This window comes from Protopterus annectens, chromosome 17.part0, assembly GCF_019279795.1.
Source record: "Protopterus annectens isolate FY-2018-M chromosome 17.part0, PAN1.0, whole genome shotgun sequence".
Taxonomy (NCBI): domain Eukaryota; kingdom Metazoa; phylum Chordata; order Ceratodontiformes; family Protopteridae; genus Protopterus; species Protopterus annectens.
Window position 1 is genome coordinate 186,901,746 of NC_056751.1, and position 13,759 is coordinate 186,915,504.

The 13,759-nt window shown below is 41.1% G+C and overlaps 1 protein-coding gene across 4 annotated transcripts in view; it reads right to left on the reverse strand.

Moving 5' to 3' along the window:
• SEMA6A (semaphorin 6A) overlaps positions 1 to 13,759 on the reverse strand; it is a 414,822-nt gene that overhangs the window by 151,083 nt on the left and 249,980 nt on the right. For all 4 annotated transcript variants that reach the window (XM_044059031.1, XM_044059030.1, XM_044059033.1 and 1 more), the window contains exon 11: positions 6,966 to 7,097. In XM_044059031.1, coding sequence (XP_043914966.1) covers positions 6,966 to 7,097 — 132 coding nt within the window. The remainder of the gene's footprint in view (positions 1 to 6,965; positions 7,098 to 13,759) is intronic.

Consider the following 13,759-nt stretch of genomic DNA (forward strand, 5'->3'; position numbering starts at 1 on the left):
TGTAGGTATAATAAATCACCCAACCAGCATTCCAAATATACAAAGAAACACAATATGGGCTGCATGAAGAATATGGTCTCTCACATACATAATGAATTAGGCAATAACAAGGCACACTGCACATTATCCTGGCACTTACGCTAATTTTTTTTTTTTTTTTTTTTGCAGCCAGAGTCTGATATTTCTCAAAGCTACAGAAAACCAAGCTACAACTTCCCCCACACATGATGGACAAGTTAGCCACTCACTGTCAATCCTCCTAATCTGCTCCTTCACTGCTCAACTCACCAGACAGCCCATGGTCATCTGACCTGTAGTCAGAGCTTTATCATGGAGCCAGCAGTAATTTTTTTGGGCCAAGTTAGCTACTTTTTTCAGTGCCTTCTGGCCTGTCTCTCTCATGGCTCTGTGGATTATGAAGTGTGGACAGGGACTGGGGTGAGGAGAGAGAATATTTTGCTGGAGACTGCCTTCAGCTTGAACTAGTCTTGTGTGTTAGTAAGACTGACTTTATAAGAAGGAATGTTTACAGGCCCATAGGATGCAAGACCTGAGACAGTATGAATTTACAAGGAGAATTTCATATCAAACAGATTTTCCAGTGTGAATGTTACCGCACTCAGACTGATGTTCAGTCTATGTCATGATAAACTGCAGATGTGTAGGCAGCTTACCATAAATACAGATGTTTGAGCCTGGTCATCACTGTACTTCAGGAAACTTTATTGTAGGCACTGATCCAACTGACATCTAGACTAGCACCCTTCTTCTATGATCTGGTTGACAGGATTCACTTTGGGCATCTCTATGTACCCAGTATAAAAGTTTGGCATAGGTCCATTTACCTTTTTACCCCCCCCCCCCCGAAGAAGGGGATGAAGATATTCAATTCTGTTTCAGTGAAGGGGATGAAAATATACAATTCTGTCTCAATGAACCCACACAATATTCTCAGGAATCTGACAATGGCCCTGGTAAGAACCTTATACTCCTAGGGAACCTACATTAAACAGGAAATACAAACAAGAAAGAGCGAATAAAATTAGGTAGTGCAGAGGAAGATGGGCATGCGCCCCCTTGGACCTCAAAAGTTTACAGATTAGAGGGAGGAAAAGTGGACTGCAACAGTGACCATATTCGAACATCTATAATTATGGTAAATTGACAGCATTACTGTACAAGTTTCATTATGTATCCACTGTTGCAGTCGTTACTTCAGGAATATTACCCGAGCTGGCTGTCCCCGCAGTAAAGTTAGTTGGTACAGCCATACTGGAGGAAGGCAACATGCACTTTAGTATGTCTGAGGCAACATTGTTCTAACGCTGGATATTGAGTATAATCTGCAGTGCTTTGAGAAGTTATGGATTGATGACCAATTAGCTGCTCCCAGGATATCCTGTGAGCTAATCTCTTTTAGCAAGGCAGTGGTGTTATCTATGTCCTGGTGGCATGGGACATGATCCTTCTCTGTAGCTGTTTTCCATGCAGTTTATAGACGTAAATGAATCGTGATATTCATTTAGAAAAGGTCTGCTTAGAAATAGGCAACCTTTTCTTTTTTTCAGTAAATACTACAAATAGATGTCCTGACTTCCTTAACTCCTTTGTTCTGTCAAATAATATCTCAATTACCTGTGAGCACTCAGCAAGTGTACAACGCTTTCCACATTATTCTGAGGTGGGGGGACTAACAATACAATAGCTTGCTTTGCTGTCACTTCTGTAACTACTTTGAGCATAAAGGTGGGGGAGTACAAAAGGTAACTCTGCATTTGTGGAAAAAGATGCAGTATTCTTCCCTTTGAGATACTCTTCCTGGGTTTCAGGCACTGTCCAAACAGATGCAAATGTAACTAGAAAAACAGTTTTCCAAGATAAAAATAAGAGAGAGAGAGAGAGAGAGAGAGAGAGATCAGCAGAAGCATCAGGTTCAAGGGGTCCGGGGGTCAATTTTAAAAGCAAGAAGTTCAGTTTCCAAGCTACAACCAGTATCCATCTGGGAGGCCTGAGGTGCAAGATGATATTTAGAATGATTCACTGAAATTCTGGACACCAGCAGGAGGGGTCTAAAGATATACAGAATGAAAAGGCAGATAGATGTATGGGCTAGGTCTGTCTTGAGCATGGACAGATACTGCAGCACAGTGGAATCCAGTTCTTTAGGTTGCAGGTCCCTCTTTTTGACACCATTTAGCTACTGTTTTCTAGTGCTTAGTCTTGTACCTTCCATCATGATGTCCAAAGAGATGTAAGTCATATCCTCTAAGCTGCTATTCAAGGGAGACAGGTTGTAGTACAGAAAGGAGACCTCACACTGCATCAACGCATCTACATATCGGGATAGCATGAGAGATTTCTTCCTTGTTAACTGGATCAGAGGAGAGAACCAGTGCTACCATGGAGAGAAAATTGTAATTGGCATAATTTCTGGACTCCGCTCTTATTTTCTGAACTGCCTTGAGGAGCATGGGCAGGAGAGTAAATGCTTACAGATGCAAGGCTTTCCAGTTTAGGGAGATGCATCTATCACCCTTGTCGCTGATTCTCTCCTTGAGGGAGGGTGGCTTTTCAGTCACAGGAACATATTATATCTTGAATTAGGCAAGCAGGTTATTGCAGACTGTACAGTCTAAAGAAGCTGAGGCTGCCCACTAGTTGTGGGCCAAAGGAAGACATGACAGACCTGCATACTTGCACAGGTAGCTTTCATGTAAGGTGTTCTGCAGCATAATTGGTTCAATTGTTTGTTATTCAGAAAGCAAAAAGGTCCGTCTCTGATACATCTCATAGGTTTATAGGATGATACTAGGCTACTGCACCGGAGGCTCGTAAAAGCCTAACCAAGAATTTCACCCATGTTCCCACAAAGTCAGCACCTGTTCAGCAGAGTTCATCTGTTCACTAGAGTTTGAAACTTGTCCCTTTTGAACATCCACTTGTGAAGGTCTGTAGATGATTTGCTAAATTGGCCTGCAGCTGAATTGTCCTGTGAGGGTATATATACTGCAGAAAGAAACAGTCTGAAGTTAAATGCCATTTCCCAGATTTACAGTGTTAGCCCCGTTTGTTGATATACCACATTACAGTCATATTGTCTTTGATCACTTGTAATGTGCTTGGTTTCCAGATTTCCTTGAAAGTTTGCAGGGTACACTTGACAACCTTCATTTATTTTAGGTTTATATGCAGCTTCTTTCCAGTGCATTCTGGGTAATCAGACCCTTTAGGCCAAAAGTATACATCCCTAGGCCTGACATGAAGCACTGGTTGCAAGGGTCTGACTGGGAATAGTTTGTCAGAGGTGCATACCCTATTAGTTCTGAATCTGTTGCATCAACTAAAAGAAGTCTGTTTTGACACGGGATAGTGATGAGTTGGTCTTCCCCTTGTTCTTAATCTTCTTAAATACATGGTAAAGCCTGTGGTGCACAGAGGAGCTCTCTATCCAGAAGGGCACTAAGCAGATACATTTTAACATCTTCAGACAGGGGGTGTGTCCTCAGCCGAGATTGTCTTCTAAGAGCTGCCCCAGAGTAGCTGCCTTGGATACTGTATCAACAGCATCACACTCACATTTGATACCGTCTTCTCAAATGCAAGGTGATATGGACTTGCGGAGTAAGGCAAACCTCCTGGCTTCAAACTGCTCTCCCTCGCAGATTTCTAATAGTTCCTGGCCCTCAAGGATGTGGGGGTGTTCTAATAGCTCCTGGCACTCAAGGATGTGGGGGTGTCAGTGGCGTACACTTTCTTACCTCTTCTAAGAATTAGAGTAAGTGCTACAGTCTGGAGCTAGTTTACTTACTTTATCAAATTCCAGGGACATTATATCTGGATCTGCTCTGGGATTTTTATAAATGGAAATATTAATGAAATTATATAATATACATATGAAATTTATAAGCAGCCTGCACTAAACTGTCAGGCCACTATGCGACAGAATGCAGAAGTCTGCTTCTAAGCTGCTTGCATCAAACAGATCCAGCAGGGGCTACTTGACTGAAGGAGAGCTGCAGATTTGGGTAGCTCAAGGACCAGAAATCCCAGTGTTCTTCTCCGAAGGGCACATACTTCAAAAACTCACCAAAGAAAATGCTCTCTCATTAAAATGAAGAACTACAACACAAAGGTATTGTGGGAAGGGAAGACAGCATGGTGTCCACTATCTGTATCATATAATGATGAGGACATTTGGGATCTGTAGTCCAGTTCCTTGTCCTAATATTCTAAACCCAAGGACTCACTGTCTTTTGCAAGTGAAGCCTTCCTCCTTCTCTTAGAGGGCTGCCTCCTGACATGGATGGATGGCCTAGGTTAGGTGCAGATTCTGAGGAATGAATAATACCTACTCCAGTTAACCCCAATCCTGGAAGGAAGACAGAAGTGGGCTGGTGGTTAAGGACCCCAACAGACTGCTTTAGCATGGTGGATTTCTGGGCCTCAGAATGGGTCCTGTCTTTGGATGGCCATAGAAGTCTTGGGAGCCTTCAGGAGGATGTACCTGGACCTTTACTTCATTAGACATCAGGTGCTTGGGGTCTAGTTGAGACCCTATACAATAATAATGTCCTCAAACCTAGGGACACTCATGGAGTTCCTTCGACTTCTCAGTTTTTTTTTGTTTTTTTGTTTTTTGTGGGAAACATTAAACTGGGTAATGTCCAATGACTTTACGTATTTTGGAAAATAGTGCACAAGCTCCTATTTGTTTAGGCAGGCCATTGTGTCTCACGCAGAGCATCTTTGGCCTAAATTCATCGAAACCTCACATGTACTATCATTATGCTTCAATTCAAACAGCAAATGCACTGGCCTTGCATGCCCTTAAAAGATACTTGGCATTTGCAGGCACATTTGCTCTTAAGAGGCATGCATGACATCTTAATATCGGGAGAAGCCATACTCCATTGTGCGTGTCTGTGTATGTATACATATATATATATATATATATATATATATATATATATATATATATATATATATATATATATATATATATATATATATATATATATATATATATATATACATACACACACACATTTATATAAATACACAGATGTACATTTATATGTGTGTGTGTGTGTGTGTGTGTATATATAAATATTTATATATATATATATATATATATATATATATATATTATATGACAGATAAATATAGTTATACAGATAAATATAGATATAGATACATTTGCGTACATTACGTTTGGTCATGCACACACATTGCTGAGACACACTAAATGAAAATAATACTTGAACTTAGCTTTCTTCAAAACATTATCTCTACAAATCACAAATCAGATTAAAAAAGAAAAACAGTTTCCTTTCCTGATCAGTTAAACAAAACATTAAATCCAGCCAATTACCTAATGACATAACCTGAATAGTGGTACTGTTAGGAAAAGGATGTTTAGCACCCTAATGTTGTGTAGGATAGGGGTTAGGGCCAGGGATTGGGGAAAGGTTAGGATTAGGGTTAGCATGTGAGTAAGGGTGGGCATGGGAGGGTTGCTAGTTACCCACTGTTCATTCTAGGTACTGCAAAAAAATGGGCAAGAGGAAAAAAAACATTTTGTGGACAATACTGGAAATTTAGTTTGACAAATGTCGTGCTCTCCAGTATAAGATTTTTCAACCAAGTAAAGGAAGTACTTTGAATAGCTGTGTAGCCTGCAGAGAAGAACACAATTGTTCCCTTTTAGGCTCAAAGTTGCCACTTGCTTGGTATTAAATCTGCGTGAGGGCTCCGTCAGGTTTGGGAAATGGCATGAGGATGAAACTTGATACCGCACTGTACTTGTATAAGGTAGAAAGACAAACCAGTTTAAAAGCACAGTGGTACTGCTGAAGTCTAGTGTTGAATTTGGGAGAGATGTATTCTCCTCTGTGGTGGGCTATTGTTAGTGGGACTCAAAATACTTTCATGAGGTTCAGACAAGATCGAAAGAAAGTCATACAACTTTATACAACAACAGAATGCAATGTGATTGCTTGTGCCATGCTTTGGGGAAAGGGGAGAAGGCAGTGAGTATGCTGGATCAATCACAACTGATCCATCCAAGACAGAAAATCCTAAATATGATAGACATGTTCCTCACGGAATCAACTTTTTTAAGTTAAATTCTGCCAGTCAGTATTTTGAAGATATGCACTGGAGAGCTAACTAAACTTCACATCAGCATGAATATCACAGGGTAACATGACCAACAACTACGTATTCACTACTAAGGCTTAACACAAACATTGTTTTCTAACACATCCAGCTATTTGCATGATACAGATGGAATACCACTCCATCCCAAAACCATAATTCCTCCTGTCATTCCTTGCATCATCCATCACAATTCCAACTACTAATACCTATCCCAAGGCTGTTTTCCATCTTGCTGAATCATTCTACACAAACTTCACAGCCAGCTTTCTTTTAGTTGCATTCCAGAAGCCGGGTCAGAGGTCATACCAAGTTCATCGGGCATATAAGCATTATGCTGTGACTATGACTATGCTAGTACTTTTTATCAATAAGCATCATGTCTCCTACAGGAAACCATTACTGATTGCAGTGGTAAAGAAAATGTACAACTTGGGTCGGCATGACACTTCGAGTGTCATTGCCACCAAGGTCTTCAGATGGCGTGTGGAGGAACGCACATACATGTTCATTCAAAGCAGTGGGTTATATGAAATATATACTGTTTCCCTGATCTTTCTCCATTATATTTAATTAAACCAAATATTTCATGGCCACAATCTATTCAAACTTATAGTCTCTGCATGTGCAATGAAAACAAATCACTGTATTAAAAAAATGAAAACAAAATGAAAACAAAATTGAAATGGAACAAAACTGTTGTATTTACACTGGGAACTATACACTTTGACAAACAACCAAATCCTGAGTTCAGTAAACACACCTGAAAGAAGTACCAGCATGTTATATAAAATCCTGGCTTAAGTTACCTTGGTTTAGGGACTCTCTCATCAGGAACAGGGGTCCAGGTTGAATCAGGAGACTTCTGTTCTTTAAAGCGGCCATTAAACACAGCTGCAATATCGACCATATCATAGGTGCATACTGCTGAGCCGGGAATGCTGCAATTTGACATTTTCAAGAATCTGTTAGTCACTCTGAAGTTATGTGTAAAACTGAAATCTAAACAAGAATATTAGTCTCCCAGTCAATGACTGGTTAATAGCAAAGCATTTTAACTACTAGGCAGAGTGTGAACAATAAATCCTAACACTCTTCCCCCTATCATGCAAAGGTTATAAACTTAACAGCAAGCAAGTTCAGACTGTTCTGATGTTTTTTGTGAGATCACCTGAGGACTACAGCCACTGAAAGGAACAGTGAGGGTACATGCAAGACAATCCAGACAATCCACTGACTGTTTCTATCATGGCAACAGTTAACCTTCATCTTAAGAGATTAGTAGCGAGTGAACTTCCCATCAGCAAATTCAGAACATTTCAGAACTCGCTGATCATAACTATTTTCATTCCACCCCACTTCCATCCCCTTATACTGTTTCTCTCATTCTTACCTGCCTAGCCAACACTCTCTCATTATGAGAGCTAACAGACTGCACTTCTGCCTTGTGAATACAAAATGGGGTAAGATGTGTTTTCTCCTGAGCTGGAACAACATATGTAATTTAATAACAGGCAGGGTACATTTCTGTTTTGGAATCAGGCACTGCATACGTAACCCACAATGTTTAGTCTCCTCTGTTAACATAACCTGCTACAAAGCAAAGTCCAAATAATCCCATAAGCAAAAAGACCATGGCCTTGTACGTCTGTGACTGATGAGACATTATGTCTGTCACTGATGAGTCAAAGTTATCAAATAATCATCTCACAAATGTGCCTCTTCTATTCTGGAACCCCATAGGATCATCTGCGAACCATTTAAAGCTCAGTTTTATCAACATTCTCCTTACAGGGCTTATGCTACATTAAGTGCTAGTTTCAATTCCAGAGGGTAATAACAGATGCCCATTGCCCTGTGATAGAGAAAAAGGCATCTCCATCAGCACTGATCAGGAAGGGGCTACTACTAATAACAGATGTTACAGCAGCCTAACTTACTCCAACATCCAAAATTTGAATCCCTGCTGCATATGCTCCTCTCAGCTGACTATGGCGTAGAGAGGAAGCATATATGCTGCAGCTGAAGCATTTACCAATATATCAGAAATATTACTCTGATGTCTGTAGACAGCTGGAGCAACAGGAAACAAAGAAATGGTAAGAGATCTACTTTAAAATCCATGAGTCCGTGATGTGATGCTCTGTACAGTGTCTGAAGTTTATCTTTTACAACAGTATTGTGGATCAAACAAGTTTTCTTACGGTCATTTTTTTTTTTTTTTAGGTGGCAGGAGATTTTTGCAGCCATGTAGCACTTTAAAATATCAGAAGATGTTGAAAACCTGGGATTTACAATTACTGGGATTCACAATGAATGGGAATTTCTTGAAAGGAGACACCTACTTATTTAACTCAATTTACAAAGCTTAGAACTTACATGGGAGAACTGGCTTCCTCCTCTCAAGACTAGAGATGCCGGACTAAGGACTGGTAGGAAGACAAAATGAGTCTGCATCTTTATCAGCTCATTTCAGTAAGAACCATGGCAGGTAGATACCAACAAGTGTGTCTGTGGCATATGCCTATGACAAAGGTCAGTAACAACCCCAAAAATCATACATAGCCCTTTGACTGCAGACCCACCGCAAAGAAGAACATTTTGAAAAGTGTCCATGTGGAAAAAAAGAGATCACCACTAGTTGAGTATCAACTCCGTTTTCTCCTTCTTTACCATAAAAATAATGCCGTTTTATTATGTAAAACTTTTCAGTCAGTATGAAGTTGTGAATGCAAATCTCAGAATATAAATGCACAAACACTCAGCACTGTATCCAACTCTTAAAATGTCCTGATAATCATGTATTAATACTAACTTTACACCCGTGTATATAATTAGAAATGTTACATGTAGCTCTGATGTTGTCCCGATTCTGAACATTTTTACTGCAAAAAGTAGCACTTCTGTTTTGAAACTGAACCACCATTTATGCCTTCTGAACATTTACTGAAAACATTGCTTGGTGATTTAATACCAATTCCAACAGCACTTCAGACATGAAGAACACTATCCACTATCGGCCATACTGTCCCTAGCAAAGAACACATAAGGCTCTTTACAACAAGGCCTGTAACCATGAAACTGTCTTGATGAGGTAACTGTCATTAAGAATAAGGCCTTCCACGGTATGTATTTTAGTCGTGGTGCGTCTGTAGGTTCTAAAGGAGACAGAATTTATTTTTTTCTGTTATAAACCGCAAATCCCAAAGGGGTACTGGCCTCTTGGAGAGTCTCAAGTGAAATGTGCTTTCAAGAACTCTTTGGTCACATCAGCACAGATCAACAGTGGGTTTGTAGGCTGGCAAGCTTCAATAGCTGAAAGGTGGACTTTAACTGAACAGTAAGCAGTACCCTTATCAAAGCTGCTAATCAAACAATGCAGGATCCCAAAGTCGGAGGTTGCTGATGGCACTATGACGCAACATGTACATCAGATGGATCATCTGTTAGCCTGGCTCCATGCCACAGAAGGATGCAGCCCTTACTGCAGCTCAAGTGACTAGGGTTTGAACAGAGGGCCTGGCACTGCTAGTCAAGCAGGGAAGGAGAGGAATGAAGGGGTGTGGACCGTTCAACTCTCCCAAGGGGTGGGGAAGGTTGCAGGCACTCAAGAAGCACATAGGGAATTTCTGATTTCTCTGGTAGAGACTGGAGAAATTACTTTCTGTCTTGGATAGGCAGTACTTCATGCTGGCATATCTCTATCTGAAGTGAGAGAAGTTAGCACTGACGATCCAATGTATGTTCCCATTCAATTCCACTAGCCAAGCATTCATTGGGAAGAGTAGGGCTTAAGCAGAAAACCCTCAATCATTCCTGATGGCTTTCAGTACAATGTCCCCTCCTGATCAACTCTCGCCCTAGTGATGGGGAATGAATGGGGTGATTAGCTAGTAGAGGGCTGATGGTCAACAGGTAGAGGCGGCAAAGACTGAAAAACTTGGAGAATCTGTTCTATGTGGTTTCTTGCAGGATATGTAACACTTCATTGGGGAAACTTCCCAGAACTGGAATCAAGTTTTTAGCCTACAGCTCTTTAAGTTTGTGTTTACAAGGATTCTCTCCTGTTGAGTTTGTGACATGCAGGCAAATGTGAGGATTACGAGTTCCTCCTTACTTTATTATAGAAGCTGGGAGAACCAGTGTGGTGTTGGAATAAAGGGGGCTATTTTCCCATTATTTTTATTTTCAATATCTCTGGTGGTGGAGCCACTTGAGTTGTTGTTGTTTTTCTTTTGGCTTTTCCCGGTTAGGGGTCACCACTTGAACTCTGGTCCGCTAATGATTGGCAGTAGATTTTTACAGTGCCGAGGTGCCAGCTCGATGCCCAACCTTCAATGAAGGCACGCCCATTCATGTATGCCTTTCGAATGCTACTCGACCACAGGGAGGACATGCAGACTTCACACAGAAGGCGCTCCAGCCGAGAATCGAACAGGAGAACCTCTTGCTTTGAGGCGACAATGCTACTGCTGCACCACCGCAGCTTCTAGTGGAGCCACTTGAGTGAGAAGCCATTTTACTGCCAAGGCCTCCCTGCATGAGTATCCAGAGGAAAAATCTCTACAGCTGGTGCTTAGTTGGTGTTTCTGATGAGAAACAAACAGTTCCAAGTCTGGGATTCCCCTTTTCAATGCCAGACTGTTAAGGATTTGAGCATCCAAATTCCATTCTTGGAGGGTGGGGTTAGACCTTTTCAGCTAATAAGTCAAGGTGTTGCAGATCAACGGAATGTAGGAAGTTTGAAGGTAGAGTCTCTACTGTTTAGTCTCAGGTTATCATAGTCAGTGAACAAAGGTGAAAATAGTGCACCCCCACACTGTCTGTCATGATGTCTGTTAAATACTTTTTTGATCCCCAGCTGCAAGTCTGACTTGAATATCTGAAGGGCATAAATGAGGGTTAAGACCTCTTTGACAATAATATTCTTCAACCTGTCCTGATTACATTACCCCCTTGTGTTTTAATAGCACTGTATGACATCCCCAGGCAAAACTGGAGGGATTTATGATCAGAGACTGAGACCACAAATGGCATATCTGGATTATTCTGCAACTGATTCATCCATCACCTGAACTCTCTCGCTGAACAGAGCAGAGTCGAGTGGAGACTTCACTCTAACAAGTAGAAGGAAGTAATTGTGTTGTATACTCCTCAGGTATCACTTGATCTTTCTCCTGTTTACCCAGAGTAATAATGGTACACTGAGAATGGAAATAGACATATCCCAGAGTTTTCTGGCGGGATATTATCACGCAAATTTCCCATGCAGCTTGTGTAAAAAGACAAGTAACAGCACAATCTTTTCTTGTAGGGAGACAGCCTACCTTATTCAATATCTAACACTGCCTCCAAAAGAGGTCCTCCTGTTCTAAGGAATAAGACTGGTAACCCCCAATGCATTCAGATTGCTGACAGTTCACTGCATTGCTCTCATCAGCAGTCAATGGAATGTGGTCTGTATAAGGCAGCTAGCTAGCTGTCCACATATCAGTAAATACCCTTCAGTCTGAGGTAGGGTTGCCACCTTTCGTTGTGGCTAAAACCGGAGTAAAGCCACACCCCTCGCATCACCAGTAACCCTGCTCACCCACCCCTCTCCTGCCCATACCCCGCCCATTTTGCGATGTCATGGCGACATCACTTGACGGGGAACACCCTCTTTTTCCATTCCTGCTGCCTGTTTTCAGCTGATTTACTATGCTTTTTTTACAGAAAAGCATAGTAAATCAGCTAATTTACAAACTCCGATAGTCTGTTTCCTTTTCTGAAACAGAATACCAGAGTATGTACAGTGTTTTCCAGACTACTGGAGAATCAGTTTGATTTCCGGATAGTCTGGAAAAAACGGAGGGGTGGCAACCCTAGTCTGTGGTGAGTCAACATTGGATTTAAGCATATGAAGAAAAACAGTAGAGTAGAGGACAGCTCAAACAGCAAGGAGGCAAAATGGAAATGTTCCACCCCTGCTATAAATCTGAGGAAACTCCTTTTCCTTGTAAATAGGGATGTGCAGATAAGCAGCCTTCATGTGCTAAGTGGCCAATGAGCACTCTGCAAAAGCAAGGAAATGAGGGACTGCAAAGTTAACATGTTAAGCTTTCATACGTTAAGAACTGGACAAGTCATGTATGAGCCTCTAAGGATATCCTACTTGAACACTAGGAAAAGTTGTGAATATAATACTGTCCCTTCCTCAGATACAGAATACTTTCGAGTGCTTCTGATAGTACTTGGTCCAAAATACAGCTATACACCCAACTTGCTCTGAAGATGATCCTCAGATACCCAAATCTAAACAAAAACACCTGGCTCCACTAAAAAATATAGTTGCACAAATCTGCATAACATGTAACATATGTACCTCAAAGTAGCTTATTGTTGTGCAATGATACCATCTACAGAAACTGAAGGTAGTGTTTTTGTAAGGGTTCAGTCACCGCACCTGCTACTCTATTATTCTTACTCCAGGGCGACATCAACTTAGATAAACAGTGATCATTTAAAATATTAAAAAATAATGTCTTGCTCTTCCTCTGAGATGCTACAGTCTTGGAGGCAATAAATCCAGGTTAGTTCAATCCCACCTGTACTTGCTACATCATGTAAAGAGTTAACACATGCAAGACAACACAGAACAAGTAAACATGCTTCAGCAAACAAAAAGCAAGCATTAAGGACCTTAGTAGCTGAAGGTAACCCCACCAAAAAGAAAACACCTTCAACTTGATTTTGTGTTAGTTACTTCTCCCACCCATAAGTCTATGGGCAGGTCGAATCAACGTCCCTGAAAAAAGCCAGTCTTCTTCCTAAAAGGTAGGGAAGCTGGTGTGTGGAAGGGGAGAAGGGCAAGATGGGAAAGCAGTCAAAACTGAAGGAACCTTCTTAGCTTGGTGTGCATAATTTTCTCTCTGCCTATGCCCTACTGTCTGCCCAGACACCATAAACTCTCTTAAAACTGCTTCATCCATGGCTGATACAGTTATAGGAATCACTGCTTAGTAGGACAAATCTGTCTGTACTTAGGAATCAGTAGCTGGTATAATCATTTCACTGTCTGCATACTACTTTTTTCTTTATTCCATCTGTCAACCTACTGCATATCAAAGAATATGGTAAGCACATTTGGGACCTGGTGTTTCTCCACCGGGGGTGGGGTGGGGGGCACAGAAGAAAAGAGTCGCATAAGCGAGTCTGTGACTCTGCATGTATGCATGCATGTATGTGTCTTCATGTTTTCTTTGTGTGTGTGTGTGTGTGTGTGTGTGTGTGTGTGTGTGTGTGTGTGTGTGTGTGTGTTGTGTGTGTGTGTGTGTGTGTGTGTATGTGTGGGGAGAGGGGATTTGAGGGTCCAATAAATGCAGGAATGGCTGAAAAGGTGGTGCTTATCCAATATTTCAAGTGAAGACTGCAGACATAGAACTGCAAAGGAAAAGCAGCTGCAGTCATGACAATGATTAATCTCATACAGTATTCTCCTCATTCAGCATTGATCTTAACTGTACTTTGACCTCTACTGTAATTGTTAGGAATTGTACACATTTGACCTATCTTAATGAAATTGCATTTATAATTTCTTCCAGCTGTACTAAAGTCCTGTTTT